General features: G+C 34.9%; 2 protein-coding genes across 8 annotated transcripts; one reads left to right on the forward strand and one right to left on the reverse strand.

The window, feature by feature from the left end:
* Positions 1–6,265: 6,265 nt before the first annotated feature.
* On the forward strand, positions 6,266–12,405 carry LOC103431130 (protein SPA1-RELATED 3). 3 transcript variants are annotated; one of them, XR_011578842.1, is made up of 8 exons: positions 6,266–6,774; positions 7,082–8,140; positions 8,313–8,470; positions 9,150–10,089; positions 10,167–10,359; positions 10,445–10,756; positions 11,297–11,356; positions 11,894–12,405. XR_011578842.1 is itself a non-coding variant. In XM_029100228.2 (8 exons), exons 2-8 carry the CDS (start codon positions 7,247–7,249, stop codon positions 12,080–12,082), a joined length of 2,700 nt encoding a protein of 899 aa, XP_028956061.2. In that variant the 5' UTR covers positions 6,266–6,774; positions 7,082–7,246; the 3' UTR covers positions 12,083–12,405. The 3 variants fall into 3 exon arrangements, 2 of the variants coding, with proteins under 2 accessions (XP_028956061.2, XP_070674543.1); XM_029100228.2 differs by having other exon boundaries at positions 10,167–10,313; XM_070818442.1 differs by lacking the exon at positions 6,266–6,774 and having other exon boundaries at positions 7,954–8,140; positions 8,330–8,470; positions 10,167–10,313.
* Positions 12,406–14,433: 2,028 nt separating this feature from the next.
* LOC103427326 (beta-glucuronosyltransferase GlcAT14A-like) lies at positions 14,434–17,987 on the reverse strand. 5 transcript variants are annotated; one of them, XM_070818445.1, is made up of 6 exons: positions 17,585–17,919; positions 17,206–17,420; positions 16,193–16,921; positions 16,031–16,106; positions 15,832–15,947; positions 14,434–15,236 (listed from the first exon to the last, which is right to left on the reverse strand). In XM_070818445.1, the coding sequence occupies exons 3-6, from the start codon at positions 16,761–16,763 to the stop codon at positions 14,737–14,739; spliced, it is 1,263 nt and encodes a 420-aa protein (XP_070674546.1). In that variant the 5' UTR covers positions 16,764–16,921; positions 17,206–17,420; positions 17,585–17,919; the 3' UTR covers positions 14,434–14,736. The 5 variants fall into 5 exon arrangements, with proteins under 5 accessions (XP_070674546.1, XP_008363610.3, XP_070674547.1 ...); XM_008365388.4 differs by having other exon boundaries at positions 17,206–17,271; positions 17,585–17,906; XM_070818446.1 differs by lacking the exon at positions 17,585–17,919 and adding an exon at positions 17,462–17,562 and having other exon boundaries at positions 17,206–17,271.
* Between the last annotated feature and the right edge of the window lie 1,698 nt (positions 17,988–19,685).

A 19,685-nucleotide genomic window follows, 5' to 3' on the forward strand; every position in this document is an offset into this window, starting at 1 on the left:
TCTTCCTTTAATAATCCCAAATTTGGGTAACTTTAATAATCTCTATGAGACCTGAGTTAGAATATGATTTATTTTTTTTAGGTTGGAAGTTCAAATTTGATGCTTAAACAACAGACAGTTAAATGGATGGATTACTGACTACTGAGCTCTAAATCTAATCAAATTATCTACATTATCCGTTCTAGTAGGTATCTAGAATTTGAGGACATGTACATGTGCCAAACCTGTTAAATGTTGGGTACCTTTGAAGAGAGGCTCTGTGGTGGGACAAAATGTTTTTTCAGTTTTTATATTTTTGTAAATTATTTATGAAATCTCATTTGATAATTATTTTTAGCTTTAAAAAAAAATTGAAAACCAACTCTTGAAAACTCAAGTACAAATTTTGAAAATCCAAGAGAGTAGTTTTTAGTTTTTTTATTTTTATTTTTTTATTTTTAATAACCAAAAGTAGCTATTAAAATAATATTTCGGTTTTTTATTTTTTTAAATGTAAAAATTGAAAACGAAATGGTTTCATTAAGGTATAATTTTTCCTAAAGATAAATCACACACATGCATGCTTTTATAATCGTGATATTTCCGTTGCGGTTTGCATAGTGTAAGAGTGCTTAAATAAAATATGGACACACATATGCTTTATAATTTTTTAATACAATAATTATGTGTATCTTTATATTAAGGAGTAAGAGTATGAAAATACAGAATGACTATCTATAATAATTTGGTTTAAACTCGTCATTCCTAATAGTAGAGTTTAAGATCTCCCACTTATATGCTTATAATTAACATTTTCATTCCAAAAGTGAGAGTGATTAAATATGGACATCGTTTGGTCATTTCTCTTTTAATGACGGTGTGACATTCTTTCATTGTACAAACATTATAATCAAATTTCAATATATCACAAGTGACGGTTCATCTTGAGAATGTTACTTGTTAACATAATCGTCGATTTGTTGGACACATGGATGACTACATGGTCTCTAAATTGAATGAATCTTCTAAAGATGATATGCTAATAAAGATAATGAACAATTTTAATTATAACGTTTATACGATAAAATGATGTCACGTCATCATTAAAGAAAGAGTAGCTCAAGCCATAGTCTAAGCTAATTATCATAAAGGGTTGAGACTACAAGTACGAAAATATGGTAATGACAATATATCATGAATTTCCTACTAAAACCAAGGAATCTGCAATGTTTGATATATGCATGAATATGGGAAGATGACAATATGCAATTACTACCGATGCAAAAAGGGCCACAACTCTCAGTCTCAGCCAACTTAAAAGAAACAAGTATTTCTCATTCAAGTGCTTTTACAATTTGTCACAGCATAACTTTCTCCAAAAAGCATGTACTTTAAGATAATATCTCACATATATGAAGAGAGGCTTCAATTAATGACAAGTAACACAGCACAGAAAACTTCAGTGATGATAAAAAACTTGCTACTTTGATTCCACCACACAATTTATATCTTCATTACCAAAAATAAAGCCCATAACTTCAAATTCAACTTCTACAAATGCAAGCATAAATATCTAGAGTGAAGAACAAACGAAAGTATTAATCAAGTATACAGATTTGAAATATGTATTAGATATTCATTGAAGAATGCTAACAATACTCAACATTTCCGTCAGGGGGGTCCAAAATGCATTATGAACCTTAAATGCATCAACAGTCAAAATTAACTCATGCATGTGTGGACGTCCCAATCTTATATTTAGTTGTATTAGTTGTGAACATGTTGAGTTTTGTGGTGGTTATGGTCTTTAGGAATAGTAAGGCCATCTCCAACTGAGGATTGGCCAGAGGGCTCGTTTTCGCCCTCTGGCCCTCCAAGATATTAATATTTTAATGAACAGTACATGACCATATTTGCCTTTGTCTCCAACTGAGGGCCAAAGGGCCATATGGCTCGTTTTAGCTTTGTCACAAAAAATCGTCTCCAACCGAAGGCCAAAGGGCCAAACATAATTTATTATTTAAATTTAAAAACTACAACAACTTAAATTCAAAAACTACAACTTATATTTAAAAACTACAACTTAAATTAAAAAACGACAAATTAAATTTAAAAACTACAAATTAAATTTAAAAACTACAAATTAAATTTAAAAACAACATTAACTTGAATTTAAAAACTACAAAAACTTAAATTCAAATCCAACGGCTAAGTGGCATCATGGTGGGCAACACTTGTCCAAGCAATTCCAAACCCTAGGAATGACGTAGAAAAGTTGTTTACCTTACACCAAGAGGCATACCGGAAAGATGTTGAGAGAGCTTTCGGTATTCTACAAGCACAGTGGAAGATCATCAGCGAACCGGCAAGAGGGTGGAGTCGAGAAAATTTGGACTCCATCATGATGTCTTGCATCATATTACACAATATGATAGTGAAGGATGAGCGAGATGAGTGTATTGATGAAGAGTCCGATGATGACCAAGAAGATCCAAATAAGTCAAGAAGGGCTCGTGCAAAAATATATGATGTGCCTAATTTGTCTTTCAATCCAAGAACTGGTAGTATCTCTATAAATGAGTACATGAAGCGCTATAGAATGATACGTTCTCGTGCCATAAACAAGTACCTACAACAGGATCTTGTTGCATATCTTTGTGCCAAAAGAAGCATGGAGTAGGCGTTTAAGTTTTATGTTGTTAAATGTTTTTTTATGTTCTATAATTTGTATGTTGGTTAATGTTATTTAATGTTGTTTCATATTGTTTAATGTTGTTTCATGTTACTTAATTTAATTTAATGTTGTATAATGGATTAGGAAGTTATAGGAAAAAAATATAATTTAAAAACAATATGAAACAAATTTTGTAAAATAGAAGTTATAGGAAAAAAAATATAATTTAAAAAAATATGAAACAAATTTTGTGAAATAGAAGTTATAGAAAAAAATAGAATTTAAAATAAAATAAAACAAATTTTGTGAAATAGAAGTTATAGGAAAAAATGGAATTTAAAAAAAATATGAAACAAATTTTGTAAAATAAAAGTTTTAGGAAAAAAATAGAATTTAAAAAAAATATGAAAAATAGAAGTTATAGGAAAAATTTTGTAAATAAAAAATAATAATAAAACTGTAAAAAAAAAAATCAAATGCAACGGCTAGCTGATGTCAGCTAGCCGTTGCATTTGAATTTTTTTCTTAAGCATTCTTGTCGGTTATAACCGACAGGAAAGATGATTTTTCTGGCCAGCCGTCCAGCCCTCTTCGATTCTGTGAGGCCCTCTAAGATTCCACAGCCCCCTGGCATAGCCCTCAGTTGGAGACGATTTTTGGACTATTTTCGACCATCTGCCTCTTTGGCCCATTCGGTTGGAGAGATGGTCTAATATCTAAGAGTTAGGTGTGTTGATTTATTATTATATTTACAATTCGAGCATGGATAAGTGAGAACGGAAGGGTTAGGGTTTTCTGGGATTTTGGGTGGTGGGATGGTGTGTAGCTTTTGGGAGATATGTCCCTTTTGATTTGAGGTTAGGGATTGTGTTATAGTTTCTACTTTAATCTTTAAATTATTAGGGTTTATGGGGCAGATTAGGGTTAGGTACGCAGATGGCACCCTCATTAAACAAGGAGTATGATTCTCTCGTATCTTTTTTTTCTTCCTTTATATCTTCTCCTCATATTTGAACGGTCATAGTTAATCCATATCTATTATAATTTTTTATAAAAAGAGAAAGACAAAATAAAAAATGTAAAATGAGGGGATAGAAGGAGATAGAAAGAGAAGAAAAAAGATTCCTAGTTCATAAAACATGGTCCATAAGATTGATTTTTTCTACTTTAATCTTTAAATTATTAGGGTTTACGGGGAAGATTAGGGTTAGGTATACAGATGGCATCCTCATAAAACACACTCCATAAGATTGATTGACAGGCCAACTACTCCTATATAAAATGTGGCTTTTCCAATTAGATTAGATCAATTGTGTTGAGTTTTCTGCCTTTGGTTAAAAAAAAAAAAATTGTGTTGAGTTTTTATAGTGAGATCTAAGTAATCATTTGTTTATTTATAAACTACTTAATCTTGTCCCTTTCTTTCATTTGTTTATTAGTCTTGTCACTTTCTTTCATTTGTTTATTAGTTTATAAACCCATTGTTTATTGCTTTGCTTACAACTTTCTCCTTTGGGAAAGAAAACGTTCGTTTTTCGATTTTGGGCCAACGATTAGCCGTTTCTTGGTAAATTAATCAAAATTAACTCTATTAATGAAAGCAATTAAAAATTATTGTGACCAATATTACGAATTCTGATCATTTGAGTTTTTTTTTACAAGAAATGATAACGAGATCATTGCCGTTCTACCGAGAGATGAACTAAGGACCGGCAACCCCTATATCTCTGAACGACCGAACAAGGCTTCTTTTGACCGTTAAGGATCGCTTTGTGCCTATTTAGGAGTATGGTCTAGTGGTATTCCTCCTTACTTGTAAGTGAGAGGTTTTAGGCTCGATTCTGGCCAAGGTGAATTTGAACCACATTATTGTTAGCCTATTGTGAGGCTTAGCCCACTCCACCCATCCTCTTAGTATAGATAATAACGTTTATTCAAAAGATAATGAGATAATTTGAGTGAATTTCAAACATTGGATTCGTTTAAAAGGTTTTTTAAAATGACTGAAATCGCTTTTAAAAAAAAAACTCTTTGGTATCAAAAATTCAAAAGTACTTGAAGCATTTCATTTAAGAATACGCTTTCAATCATTTAAAAAACACTCCCAAACAAGATCATTATTTTATCATGTAAAATATGAGAAACACGTACTCATAGGGTGCTATTATTTGGACTCTACTTACTGCTATTTTTTACGATCACCTCTTGAATACAAGTAGATCTCACATACATAAGTGAAATTTATCGGGATCACCAATAAATTCCAAATATTTTTATGCTGTATGTTCTAACTTCAGATTCTATTTGGAGAGATTTAATTAATTCCTAATTAAAGAATTCAAAATGAACGAATTCGCTTATTTTTAAAAATATTTAGACGTGCAAGATATAATTATACTGGATATTCCGTACTCTGACCTCATTAGAAGATACTGGCAATCAGCACACTATTTCTGCATGTGCAACTAAGTATGTTTTTTATTTTACTGCAACTTATCATGAGTAGGAGGGATGACAATTGAAAAAAAACAAAAAACAAAAAAAACAAAAAAAGAGAGAGAGAAAAAAAAAAAAAAAAGGCAGTGCACAAACTGATCATCCCCACTTCTCTTCTCATCGCCCCCAACTATACCGGTTCATGTAAAAAACAACCCATAATATTGATTTTTATTAAGTTTTGATTAGAGGGTTAGAATGATAATTTTATGAAATTTTAGTTGATAATCAGGGTTATATCAATATGTAACTAGCATTTACTTACACATTTTGTGTGTATGAACACGTGTTCTAGAAAATGAGTAGGAGAGAGGGAAAGAGGGAGAGAGGGAGTAAGTGGTTTTTGTTTTTAGTTTTTTTTTCTTTTTTTTATTATAAATATTGGAGGTATTTTAATATTACGTGAGGCTTCATTAAAAATTGTAAAATTTGGACCTGTAAAATTACATTATTGCTCATTATTATTTTTTTTTTTGCTCATTATTATTTTTTGTATGATGAATACTAATTTGTTTTTTCACTATTTTTTAATTGACAAAGGGAATTTGATTAATTAGTAAAGACAAGTACTGAGTTTGCAGCATAGTTTTAGGTAGATGATTGCAGTTTATGATAAAGTATCCTCCACCGATGACGGAGTGAGTAGCAACCGTTTTTAATTTTTCTTCCCCATTCAAGATAATTTAAACAAAACTCGGTAATACTCATTACTATTTATAACCGTTGGTTACCTAGGGACTAGGGCGGTGAAAAATATCACCAAGCGTGTTGAACAAAAATCCAACAGGATCCTCTCCGGATATTTTTGGTCAGAATTTTGGAATCTGTAAATTGTATATCGTGTGGTCAATTTTTGTAGATAATGTTTATATTTAATTTTAAATAAAATATTAAAAATAATTTCTAATTACACGATGTACGATGAACGAATATGATTTACGGATCTTCAGAATTCTCACAAAGAGGATTCGGCGAGGATCCGGATTCAACAAAAATGCACTAAAAAGATAATATAATATTTTTCTTCTGTTTCCAAGTTTATAAGTTGTTTTATAATTCCATCATGGCCCGCAAAGGTTTATAGGATGTGCTATCCACACATTATATTTTACTTCTCACACACTCCTTGATAATTTATGTTTGTTGATCTTCTTTAATTCATCTGATCCGACAGTTGAAAATTAAAAAGATGTGTGAGAAGTAAAATGAGGTGTGTGGATATCACACCCCTATATATATTACTGTTCTGATCTCTGATAGGAAGAGGTCTTTGTTGAGCCACGTTGGTAGTTTGGAATAAAGCGGGAAGATAAAGATGGTAATGCAGAAAGTTGAAAGAGTGGCCTCTCTTATAGCTCTCAGCACGCACAAAAAAGTAATGTAATAGGGAACTTGGACAAAAATTATAGAAATATATAATCTTTTTTTTATTTATTTTTCTGGGTTTCTAATTTTCAAACGGTCTGTGTTTTTTCTGGGGAGATTTTGTATGTTTTCTTGTTGAGAATTATTGGGGAATTTATAAGGCTGTGGAGGTTTCGTTTGAGCAGTGCTGCTGCTAAAAGTTCTGTTTCTCTTCAGGTTAATAACCTAGCAGAACACGGAACTCCGTTTTCATTGTGATGGTAACTCTCTCTCTCTCTCTCCTCTCTCTTTCTCTCTCATGCAATATATTGAATTGTCTCTGTGTTTTGAGTGTTGGGTAAGAGTTTTTTCTTTGTGGGTTTTTGTTGGTGATGGTGGTTGAGATTGTTTGTTCGGAGAAATTTCATGTATGTGACTGTGTATATGATTATGAATTAGGTTTTGTAAAACTGTTCTTACTTTTTGTCAGATCGTTGTTATTGTGTTGGTGGTGGAAAACCTTTTCATGTTTTCTGTGTTCAAATTTGCATAGTTAAGGTAATTAATTAGTTTCGTAATTGTGGGCAGCTGGGAATCTATCATTTGTTTGTGAAGTTAAGAACTTGCTGTGCCTGATGAGAGACTCGATTTTCGCTTATCTGTTTACGCTGCGGAAATGAGCTTCTGATTCAAGATGGTAATGGTGGAAGTGAGAGAGTGCAATACAAGTCGGAGAACTCCTCCGTTTATTGGATGTGTGTGTTTTGGCTTTCATGCTGCTATAGGAGGATAACAATGGAAGGCTCATCTGAGTCTGCTTGGCAGAATTCTGATAGTTCTAGAGGATTGAATAGTTCCAGAGTTTCAAACCGGAATCCAAGGCTTCATCGTGCTGGAAGGTTTGGCTTGTCGGGTGAGGCATCTCAGGATTTGGACTTACGAAAGGATAGAGATAGAGTTGTGGTGGCACACAATGATGACCTTACAAACCAGGGTGGGTTATCAGGGGTTTGTGAGGATGAGGTGGCGGTTGACCGTTTTGTCGGAGCTAGTGAATGGGGCGATGTTAGCTTGAGGCAGTGGTTGGATAAACCGGATCGATCTGTTGATGTATTTGAATGCGTGCATATATTTAGGCAAATAGTGGAAATTGTTAATGCAGCACATTCCCAAGGGATTGTTGTTCATAATGTGCGACCTTCATGTTACGTTATGTCATCTTTCAACCACGTCTCCTTTATCGAGTCTGCCTCTTGTTCGGATTCTGGCACTGATTCTCCCGAGGATGGGGTAAACAGCCCAACTGAAGAAATTAAGGATTTTCCCTCTTTCTTGCGTCGTAATTTGCATCAGCAAAGACGGAACTTAGGAAGAGAAAATTTTCAGTCTATGACAACTCCAAATGCCTTGTCGGAAACGAGTTGCATGCAGTCAAGTTCAATCTATGCAGCACGCGAATCGTTGGTACAAGAGAGTGAAAATAGAATCAGAGACCGAAATGTTGAACTAGAAGATACGAGACAACCATTTCCAATGAAACAGATATTGCTTATGGAGACCAGTTGGTATAATAGTCCCGAAGAGGTTTCTGGTGGATCAAGTTCATGTGCTTCAGACATTTACCGATTAGGGGTTCTTCTTTTTGAGGTTCGTAAATAAAAGCTTTCAATTGTTTATCTGTAGTATAAGTTAAATAAGATCTTCAGATGCATTCAATTATCGTTTTATATAAATGGTAAAAGATGATTTTGTTCGGAGTTGTTTTGTTTTTGTTTTTGTTTTTGTTTTTGTGGACTAACGTGGTTGTGCTTGTGACCAGTTATTCTGTCCTTTCAGCTCAAGAGAAGAAAAAAGCAGGACAATGTCTAGTCTTAGACATCGAGTTCTTCCTCCTCAATTGCTGCTGAAATGGCCGAAAGTGGCTTCGTTTTGCTTATGTCTACTGCACCCGGAGCCAAATAGCCGGCTAAAAATGGGGTGAATACTTCTTACAAAATGGGCTTCTATCTCAGACTTTGATTTTTCTTTTCAAAAGTTATATATTCAGCCTAAAAATACTGTGCATAAGTGCCAATATATCTTGAAAGTGGAATTCCATGCCCAAAGAAGCCCGTGCATGTCAAACTTAGGTTAGGTCAGTAGGAAGGTTTCCGGAGATTTTCCAACGAGTGAAATTGACATATTCGATTGGTGTTGGCAAATAAAGGATTAGAAGCATTATGAGAAGAAGCCACTAGATTAGTGTGTCTATATAACTGGATGTACATTTTTCAACTTCACTGAGAAGTTGGTTGGTTAACTTGATGCTTCAAATTTTCTCGCAACGTAGGATATCTAGTTAGCAACTCCTTACATATGCAGGTTTATCTTGTATGGTGCAATAGGAATTCTGTCCCACGAGTTTCATGCAGTAGTTGCTGTATATTTAAACTCCATAACATGTTTCTGCAATTCATTAGGTCATGATATACTCCATTTATGCCACTTTTTATAATTTGGACTTGTAGTTCATATATCCCCTTGTATCTTTCGCTTTGTTCCGCATCTTTTCCTCTTCTATTGACTTGTAAAATAACTCTCACCTGTTTCTTTGGTGTTATGCACTATACCTCCAGCGAGGTCACAATTTCTAAATCTACTTTGTCATTTGTTTCAGTGAGTTGCAACAAAGTGAACTTCTGAATGAACCACGAGATGATTTAGAAGAACGTGAAGCAGCAATAGAGCTTAGAGAGAAAATAGAGGAGCAGGAATTATTACTGGAATTCTTGTTGCTTATACAACAAAGGAAACAGGAAGTTGCAGATAAGTTGCAAAATACTCTTTCGTTTCTGTGTTCTGATATTGACGAAGTTATGAAGCACCAAATAACTTCTAAGAAAAAGGGCAGTTCAATCCCACAACTGGTGAAGGAAGATGATTCGACATCAAGTTTCCCATCTATGAATATTTTTGACGATGATGATTCTGCTAGTGGGTCCAGAAAAAGGTCCAGACCAGGCACCCGGATTCACAACGTAGATGAAAGCGATGATAGTTTGGAAGGTCAGAAGACAGATACTGAAAATAAAGAAGGTGTTCTCTTGAGAAGTTCTAGATTGATGAAGAACTTTAAAAAGCTCGAGGCGGCATATTTTTTAACGAGATGGAGGCCCGTAAAGCAGTCAGCCAAACCGGCTAGACATTCACCAATAAGCAGTTCTGTTGTAACTGAAAGAAGTTCGGTCAATAATTTGCAATCAAAAGAACATAGTGAGGGTAGACGAAGTGGTTGGATAGATCCATTTCTTGAGGGGTTGTGCAAGTATCTGTCTTTCTCTAAATTAAAAGTCAAGGCAGATTTGAAGCAAGGGGATCTTTTAAATGCTTCAAATCTAGTATGCTCACTTAGTTTTGATCGTGATGGAGAATTTTTTGCTACAGCCGGTGTTAATAAGAAAATTAAAGTATTTGAATGTGACACAATAATAAATGAGGATCGTGATATCCACTATCCCGTGGTTGAAATGGCTAGCAGGTCAAAGCTAAGCAGTATATCTTGGAATAGTTATATTAAAAGCCAGATTGCTTCAAGTAACTTTGAAGGTGTGGTGCAGGTAAGTTAAGCCTTACTTGTGATTCAAGTTACGACCTTTTATTAGCTTGTTTTAACTAAATTGCTTAACATGTTCAGGTATGGGATGTTACGAGAAGTCAAGTTCTTACGGAGATGAGAGAACATGAAAGGCGTGTATGGTCCATTGACTTTTCATCAGCAGACCCAACAATGTTGGCCAGCGGGAGCGATGATGGTTCTGTAAAGCTATGGAGTATCAATCAGGCAATTCTACTTTTGCACTTGGTGGATGTCAGCTTTGAAACTAAACGTACTGCATTGATCTATATGCATGATGTGTATGTCTAATTCTGGATGTCTGATTAGCTGATTCTTTTTGTGGGTTGCTTCTGCAGGGAGTAAGTATTGGTACAATTAAAACAAAGGCGAATGTCTGCTGTGTACAGTTTCCATTGGACTCTAGTCGTTCCCTTGCCTTTGGTTCAGCGGATCATAAAATTTACTACTATGATCTTCGTAACTCAATGGTTCCTCTGTGCACATTGACCGGACATAATAAAACCGTGAGTTATGTCAAGTTTGTAGATGGGACAAATCTCGTTTCTGCATCCACTGACAATACTTTGAAGCTTTGGGATTTGTCAATGTCCTCATCTCGGGTCATTGACACTCCAGTTCTATCATTCACCGGCCACACGAATGTGAAGGTACTGCCACTCATTTATTATATCATAGCAATTCTAGGCATACTTTATGAGATTGATGTGAGATTAGTATATGATAATTTTGTGTTCTACTATATGCAAAATATTTCAGAAGCTTAATTACATGATAACATTTGCATCAAATGTTTTCGTGTCAATATTTCAAACCCTCCAAAATAGGCTGATTCTATAACATAACCCGTGTGGTGAACAATGATATATTGTTCTCCATTGACCAATATACTAATTTAAAACTTTTGGACCCTTTCGGATGACCAAAGTTTTCCGCCACGAGTTCTTTAACTGCATAAGCTTCTCATTCAATTCCAATCTTCATTGTTATGGATATTTATGAAGGAAAACGGCTAAAGAGCATCGTCTGTAAACGAGTAAATTCTTTTATACAGTTTTTCGAAGTTAGTCATTTGCATCTACACAATGTTATTTTTAGCCCTGATGCATTATTTTTGTCTATTAGATGCAAGTTTAATATGGCCGTAGTGGTCTATGATTTATAGCTCAGATGTGTTTTCCTTGTTGCAGAACTTTGTGGGGTTGTCAGTTTCTGATGGTTATATTGCTACAGGCTCAGAGACTAATGAGGTAATTTAGACAAACATCTTTACTTTACCCCATGCGCAGGTTGTTCACATCTTGCTTCTATCATGCTACGACCAGTGAACCCAAATTTCAATTTTCTTACATTCACCGGAAAACTGTATTTTGGGTTCAAAGGAGGGCTAATATGAGAGGATGAACTTTCGTTGTCGGTATGGGGTCGAAAAATGTATAGTTAGAGGTTTCCAAAGCTTTGTTCTAAAAATTTAAGAAAAATGACCTCTTATGGTTGTAAAAATTAGGAAGAAACATGCTTTGAGAATAGCAAATCAGCTAGCTACGTAGTTTTCTTTGGTGTCACTGTTCTAGTGAGTAGTGACTCGTTTAAAAAGAATGTGATGTGGTGGTTGAAAAGATAAGGTAAATTGCAGAAGTTACCTATGCAAGCCTAAGAAGGATCTTACCTATCTGTTTAGTAATCAAATGTCTCGTACAAAAACTGTCATACGAATTTTGAACAGACAATGCAATCTGTTTTTATTCATATTTAATGAACAATGATTATGTGCTTTGATTCATCAGGTTTTCATCTACCACAAGGCTTTTCCAATGCCAGCATTGTCGTACAAGTTTCAGAACACAGACCCACTTTCCGGCCAGGACACAGATGACGCTGCACAGTTTATCTCTTCCGTTTGTTGGCGAGTCCAAACCTCCACTTTAATTGCTGCAAATTCGACCGGGAATATAAAAATTTTGGAGATGGTTTGATGGTCTCCAAGGAAATTCTTGAATCTGGCAGGATATATGGGGTGTTGAGAAGAAAATGAGGTAAAAGAATGTTATGCCAGAGAAGCTTGTTAGCTCATAGGGGCTTTAGAAGGTGATAGGAATTCAATGTTTGCAAGCAAGATTGCAAATTTTGGTATTAGATGATGGCGGGATAAGTGGTTAATGTGAAAAGTGAGAATGTTCTTGTTGAAATGCAATGTGTAGATAGAAATTTAAGGGAAGTAGGAAGGTACAAAAATTGGTATTTCTGTATAATTTGTAACACAATTCAAATCAATTTATATACTATAAGAGTTTTCGAATTCTTCTCTTTCGTTGTTTGTCTTCTAAAATGGTGATCAAAGGCACCATTTGGTATTTGTAAGCGAAATTTTATTTGAACTTATATAACCTCTATCTTTATATAATTATATTGCATGATTACCAACAAGTACAAGATACAATTAATAATAAAAATAAGGTTTATCAATAAATCCACACCCAATAATCAAACCTTAACAAAAAATGACAGCATCCAGTACAAATCATGTTATTAAAAAAATGATCAGCAATACAATTTTTATGTTTATGTTCATACTTCTTTCTCTTATACCAAAAATTAAAATATTCAATACAAATAAACAAGAAGTTTTCTCTTATACTAGTTATACAATTTAGTGGTATTCCACTTTACTTTCATAGGTTCAATGTTCAGTAATGGCAAATTCCAACCCCCCCCCCCCAATTCTTAAATTACGCAGTTCAACAAAATTCTTGTATCATAGTTGACTTATTGTGTGAATTAATGCAAATTAACTACCTTTGGTGTAATAATAATGATCTTGGGAGCAGCCTCTCCATAAATGGGGGTAAGGCTAGCCGACATTCACCTCTCCCAGACCCTGCGTAAAGCGGGAGCCTTGTGCACTTGGTACGACCGAGTGTAATAATAATGATGTATTGAAAAAATACTTGACCAATTTAAAGCAGTAAGCAATTTACTCGAAAAATTCAAATTCAAATACCATATCTTAAATAGACTCTCCATTTGTTCAGAAAAAAAAAGAAAGAAAAAGATTCTCCCAAATGGACCAATTCTTTTTCATTTCGGTTAATGAGGTTTTGGTCATGCATGTTCATGTTTTTATTACCAGTTCTGTCCTTTTAAAATTTGATTTTGTTTTAAATTTAGTAAAAAATTATTCAAATGAAAGTTTTATTTTTTATGATTTATAATTTTTTTTACATATCTATGTTTATTCTTGGTTATTAAATTTAATAAATCAACTGGGGAACAAAGAACAAACATAAGTGTGCATAAGAAGAACAGAAGTGTATAAAAATCATTTCTCTTTTCTTACGAGATTATTGTTTTGTTTGGACATGCTTTTAAAATGATTAAAATTGCTTTTTGTGAAATTGATTTTGGGTTTTGAAAACATTTTAAGTGTTTTTTGAAAGAAGCATAAAGCATGAAACACTTTAAAATACTTTCTCAGGATTCTCTTCAATTTTTACTGAGAATTGGTTTCAAAAGTATTTCACCAAAAACGTTTTTAGTTATTTTAAAAACACCTCCAAACTAGGGAAAGAGAAAAAACAAATTTGAACGCAATAGATCGATTAACAAACCTAATTCACTACAACATTTACATTTTTAAAATGGAGGCTCAATGATGGAAGTCCGGCCACCCATTTCTTAATTAAAACTGATTTGTTCTTGATTTCTTTTAATCTGGATTCTGGAAGGGTCGGTCAAAACCGTCGATATCTTCTGCCACCCAATTTGATGTAAACACCACAATTAAAGGTATAATAATTATTTTAAGATTTGGTTAACAATAGAAGATTATCCTCACCTACCTTAGAGTCTAGTCAGCACTATGTCACTATCATTCGTCACCATTCACTACTAATGCTTAAATTGCTTTTGTCAATTTCTCATTTTCATTGCCCAACAAAAGTTAGGTAAATTTCAGATACGTCAATGACATTTTAGGTCAAGCAGAAGGAGTCGGTCTAGTGAAAGCGAGTAAAAGTTTGGAATTCGCATGTCATTTATTACTTTTTGAGTCTGCTTTGGGGTAGTGTTTAACTAGGAGACCGAAAGACGATATTACCTCACGCGTTACTGAAGTTGCATGACGAAAGAAATTAATATGTCATTTATATGTGGTGACATACACCTCCTATATTCAAAACGACTTACCTAAAACTTCGAGAATTTGAACCACTCGACAGGTGTTCGAGCAACACAAGGGAGTAAAAAAAATAACGACGGAGGAGGTAATCACCACAAAGAACATCAAAGTTGTGGAGAAGATTTATCCAAAAGGATAAGAGAAGCAGGGTGGGGGAACAGCAAGAGCATACAACATATAATAATGTATGATTGTAAAGTTGCAGATATAGATCAACCTACAGAAACAATGACAACGACCAAACACCTGTTTGCTTTCAACAATGCGGCAACCTATGGATACGCTCAAGGGGACACTAATCTTAATCTTCCTCATCAACCTTAATTCCATCAAACTTAAGCATAAAAAATGGACGACCCTTTAAATTCCCAACTGCTGTCTTATACTGTTGATACAAGTATGACTCTCTTCTTTTTCGTTCACTAATTCAATTTCCAAGAATGTCAACACAATCTATTTACACTGGTTTTGACCAAACTTGGCTGTCAAGGTAAGCCTACCCACGAGGTGGCGAAGCCTGTCGGCGCCTGGACTTGGTTTGATCTTGTTCGGGTTACCAACCCTGGAGCATTTCGGTTTGCCAGCACACCAACCGCCGGGAGTGAAGCTCTCTTTTCTTCGGTGAAGTAATTCCTTGTCGATCCTGTCCAGGACGGGGTCGTCGTGCCTGAATTTTCGAGCAAAGGCAGCACCACTTGCAATCATCTTGTTTGTGTCATTAATGTTGAGGGTATGAGGATGCTGCTTGGGAGGAATGTCCCAAGAAATGTAGTGCAAATCATGGTTGACGGCAGTTTTAGCAAACTCCGGCTCATTGCATAAAACAGTGTGAAAGTAGCCTTCTGGCGAAGAAACAAAGTTTGTGTAGTACATGAGAAGGGTCCTCGGAAGATTGTCCCAACCCCAAACGCAGTACTCAACGAACCAGCGTGATAAGACCATCCATGCCGAACCTGCAACAGAGGTGCATGTTAATTGATTGTCCAAAACAAAGACCAAAACTGGCAATGCAGGATGAAATAATATATCCGAAGTTACAGCCAACACTATTGGTTTTATCCGGAGAGAAAACAAACAACTCTATATCAATAGGAGAGCTACGGATCAGCTAATTTAGTCTGCTCACTAAAATTGTTCGAAGTAAAAATATCTAGTTTTCAAATTGGTTCGCTGATCCAATGTGAAATATCAAAATTACAAAATTTCATCCCCTGAAAATAACCCCTAGGCTTTCCAGTAAACCTTTGCCTTGGACAAACGCAGTTACAAGTTACAAAAAAGGTTACAAACAATGAGATTATTGCAGCAAGTTGCATGCTTACGTAAATCCCCCAAACGGTTCACTAAGTATTCCAGCAACCAGGCTATTTCTTCTCAGCAGAAGAAAGAACAAACTAGGCAACAACATACAATATCATTAATCAAAACATACAGTTCACTGAATTTCCCATGTTCAGATTCATCAGTTAAGTCTTCTCTACATGAAGATTTTGAATTTGCCAGGTTAAAAATTTTGTGAGTGACCAGAGAACTAATTAAAATACTCACCAGTAAACAATTTAAACGAAGTGGGCAATGTTCGCCGCGGTGTAACCCAAAATACATCTTGTTTTTTCACTGAGTAGAGACCAGGGTCTAAAATCAAAGGCATTGCTCGTTTATCCCTGGAAGACAAAAGTTAAAATAGCATTAGTGATAGTAATAAATATGTAAACAATCTGTATATGTCCACAGAGAGAGAACTCACTCCTTCCAGCCAAGTTGGCTTGTGTGCTCAATGAAATTCAGATTTCGGTTTAAAGTTGAAAAAGTGTTAATAAGATCTGCCAAAAACAAATCAAACAGTTTCTTTTAGCACAAAAGCTCACATTTTAAGAAAAGTTTACAACTGTAATTGATATGGACTTACCATCTTGAGTAACAAGCGGATAATCTGAGGCGCTGAGATTGATAAACCAATCCCAATCCTTACTCCTCCTGAGAAGAATTGCGCAGGCATGAAGAGTATTAGCAACCATTGTTGGTCCTCTGTAAGTTACCATATTAGCTTTCTTGATCATGAAAACATTCCCAACTGTATTAAAGAGAGTCTCGTTGTCCACTCGCGAAGCAAGCTCCAATCTTTCTGCTAACGGTGACTCAAGGTCTAAATGAAGAACATATTGATTCAATGGATGGTAAAGCGCTTTGAGAGTTCTCCAAAGCTTTTCCAAATCCCCCTTTGACCCGGAAATTAGATAAGCAAAGCGGGGAATCGATGGCACTGTAGGAGGGGGTGGACCTTGTGAAACTATAGTCTCAGCAAAAGCTGGACTAGATTGGTTTGTTACCACCCTAGATGGTAAAAAGGAAAAGATCGAATTGATTGCTTGTCGTGAAGATACGAGACCCAAGTTCATGGAGGTGGCTAGAAGGAATATGCATATGACAGAACTTATGAGAAGAGGGAATAGCCATTTCTTCTCCATTGCGGACCCCATTACCAGACCTTAAGATGGGTTGTTCCAATCAAAAACTATTGCCACATAATCATTTTGCTCAACTGACCATGCACGCTCGCGGATTTAAACAACGCCGATGAGATGCAGATTGAGACTCCTTTCTCAATAATATTCCAAAATCCAGACTTTTGAAACAGCTGTTGAATCAAACACCAAATATTAAAACGTATGCATTTGATTCATAAGTTGTAGCTTATAACTCTGGTAAAACAAAGAATATTGGAGCTTTGCCGTATCAATTTAGCAGAAGTATTAGTGCTAAAAACTGCCAAAACAACACTTATTTTATAAAATTATAATCAAGCAAGCAAAAAGCAATAGCAGAAGAGACACAATTGAAGCATAAGAAAATCGGCAAAGGAACAACAGAGGATTCAAGCAAACAAAATCAGAAATATATAATTAAAGAATTGCTTGTAACCTTGTTTCCAATGAGTCAATACCAAAAAAAACCATCAGATATGTGCGTTGACAATGACACAATCAGCTGCAAAAAACTGTGTCTAATCAGAAGAAAATTCCTAATTTTGTATCCCAAATAACAGAATGCAATATCGGCGGAGAGTCAAAGAAAAACACAACCCTATTGATTCAGTCATGCAAAACAAAGAAACCCCAGATCAGAATATTGCAGTTCTGTGTAATCCAACCAAAACAGAGAATCAGATGTCACATACCAGGGCAGCTGAATCGTGAGCTCAAAAATGGAAAATAAATAAAACCCAGAAAAGTTGGTATGCGTTTCGATACAAAGATGTAAACTTTAGTGAGAGAGAGGGATGTGAGAGAAGGAGTAGAACCTGTTGATTCTTTTTCTGGTGGAGAAGATGAAGAGCGTCCGTGCACGTTGAGGAATAAATAAATGGAAAAACAAAAACAGGATTTGGAGAGAGAGAGAGAGACAAAATCATGCGAGAGGAGAGAGAGAGTGGGGAAGTGGGGAGATTGATTGTATTTTATAGGGAATGAATGTCTTTCTCTCTCCCCTGGGCTCGGAGACTCAGGGGCTTCGGTTTTGCTGGGTCTCCTGTATCTGGGATTCACCAACACGGCAACTGATTTCAACTGCTTTCCATCTCTTATTTTATCTGCTGTTGTTTTTGTTTCTCAGTTACAATCTCTGCGGTTTCATTCCGCTCTCCCTTTGCTGTTTTGCTGTTTTATTTATTTTTTTTTTGAGAAACGGTAGCGTTTTTATTAGATTGCTAATAACAACTACAATCTTTGTGAATAACGTCACATATAATATCGGGAGGTTCATCAAACCAACGAAAATCAGTTTTTTGTTTCAATATTTTTCTCATCAATTTGTAATTTTAAGTTGTAATTGCTAATTAGTGTGGTGATTCCATGTGGGGGAAAGTAATGCTGATCAAGGGCTGTCGTTTGTCATGAATTGAGTGTTGGATTTAATTTGTTATATTTGCCATAAATTTCATCTATCTTTCATATGGTAGAATTAAGGAGGATAAATGATTGTTTATTTGGTCAAACCAATATCATTAATGATGAAAGAAGGCAGTTACAAATAATGACCCATTTAAGGAGAATTCAAGGTACAAGCATCTTTAATGGAGATGTTAAAATTTAAATATAAAATTTAGAGTTGACCGTCTATATAATATTTTGATATCTTTTAAAGTTTTGATATTCATTTGATATGTTATATTAAACTATTATTTTATTACATTAAACTATTCTAATTAATGTTTTAAAACAAAAAAATAATAATAACCAATAAAAATGTATTTAATAACCAATTTAAAAAAATTGAAGCTGCTGTCAATTTTGACAGCAACGGTGAGAGTTACCAATCCATATCATGCCACATCCGATTTGGCGTTTCTATTGAAAAACATTGTTGCTGCCTTGTTTTTACTATTACTGCTGATTTGGACACTTCGACGTCTCATTTGGAAACACTCTAATTTGTTCGGTCAAACTAAAATCTTTAATCTTCTATTAACATATTCGCTTGTAGCGAGTGCATCTTTGCTGACCTTTCCTCTTGGTTACCGTTAGATTAGTTTGGTTAATTAATCTAAGAAACGAATTTTGAAATTTATATGTGGAGCAAAAAATAATCAAGAAAAATATGGAGGCGACTTGTGGATTTTTTGGTTAAAAGGACAAAATTACCCTCAAGAAACACCGGAACTCCTACGTGCGAACAGTGGACAATCATCCCTCAATCAAGTCAAAAGTGCCCAAAATGGATATTTATTTAAAACCTATTTCATTCATCCTCATCATATCTTCTCCACAAGGAAACCCCCAAATCTTTCCTTTCAAATTATATTAATTAGCTAATTAATTGATTTATTATTCAATTAATTTATTAATTAGCTACAAATCATGAATCTCACCAAAAAAACCATTCAAGTGGCCGGTCCATCTCCTCTCAAAGGGGCCAGCCATACCCCTATATAAACACCCTCATTTTCTCCAAAACTCAATTTCAATTCTCTTGCTAAACTCTCTAAATTCTCCAAACATTTCCCCTCAAAATTCTAACTTTTACATCGGAGGTTTTTTGACCAAAGATTCATCGTGGGCGAGCGAGGCACTTGACCTTGACCTAAGGTGTTATTTGTTTTGTAGGTGCAATTTTGTCCAAGAGCAAGGAGGAAGAAATTTGCACCCACATTATATTAATCTAATGGCAATCAATGAGAGGGGGGGGGGGAGGGGTGAGCATCACCCTCACTATAGGGGTGAACAAAAATTTATAAGTGTTTTTACTTTTAGTATTTTTACTATAAACATGACGAAATTTAACTAGAAATTCAAGCACTTCTGGAAAAAAAAAAATTTTGGTTGACATATAAAACCTCTAGTCCTGAAGGAACCAGGGTGCATTTAGAAGGTTTGGCTTCAATCTAAGGGGTTTAATGAAGAAAT

This window comes from Malus domestica, chromosome 03 (genome assembly GCF_042453785.1).
Source record: "Malus domestica chromosome 03, GDT2T_hap1".
Lineage (NCBI taxonomy): Eukaryota > Viridiplantae > Streptophyta > Magnoliopsida > Rosales > Rosaceae > Malus > Malus domestica.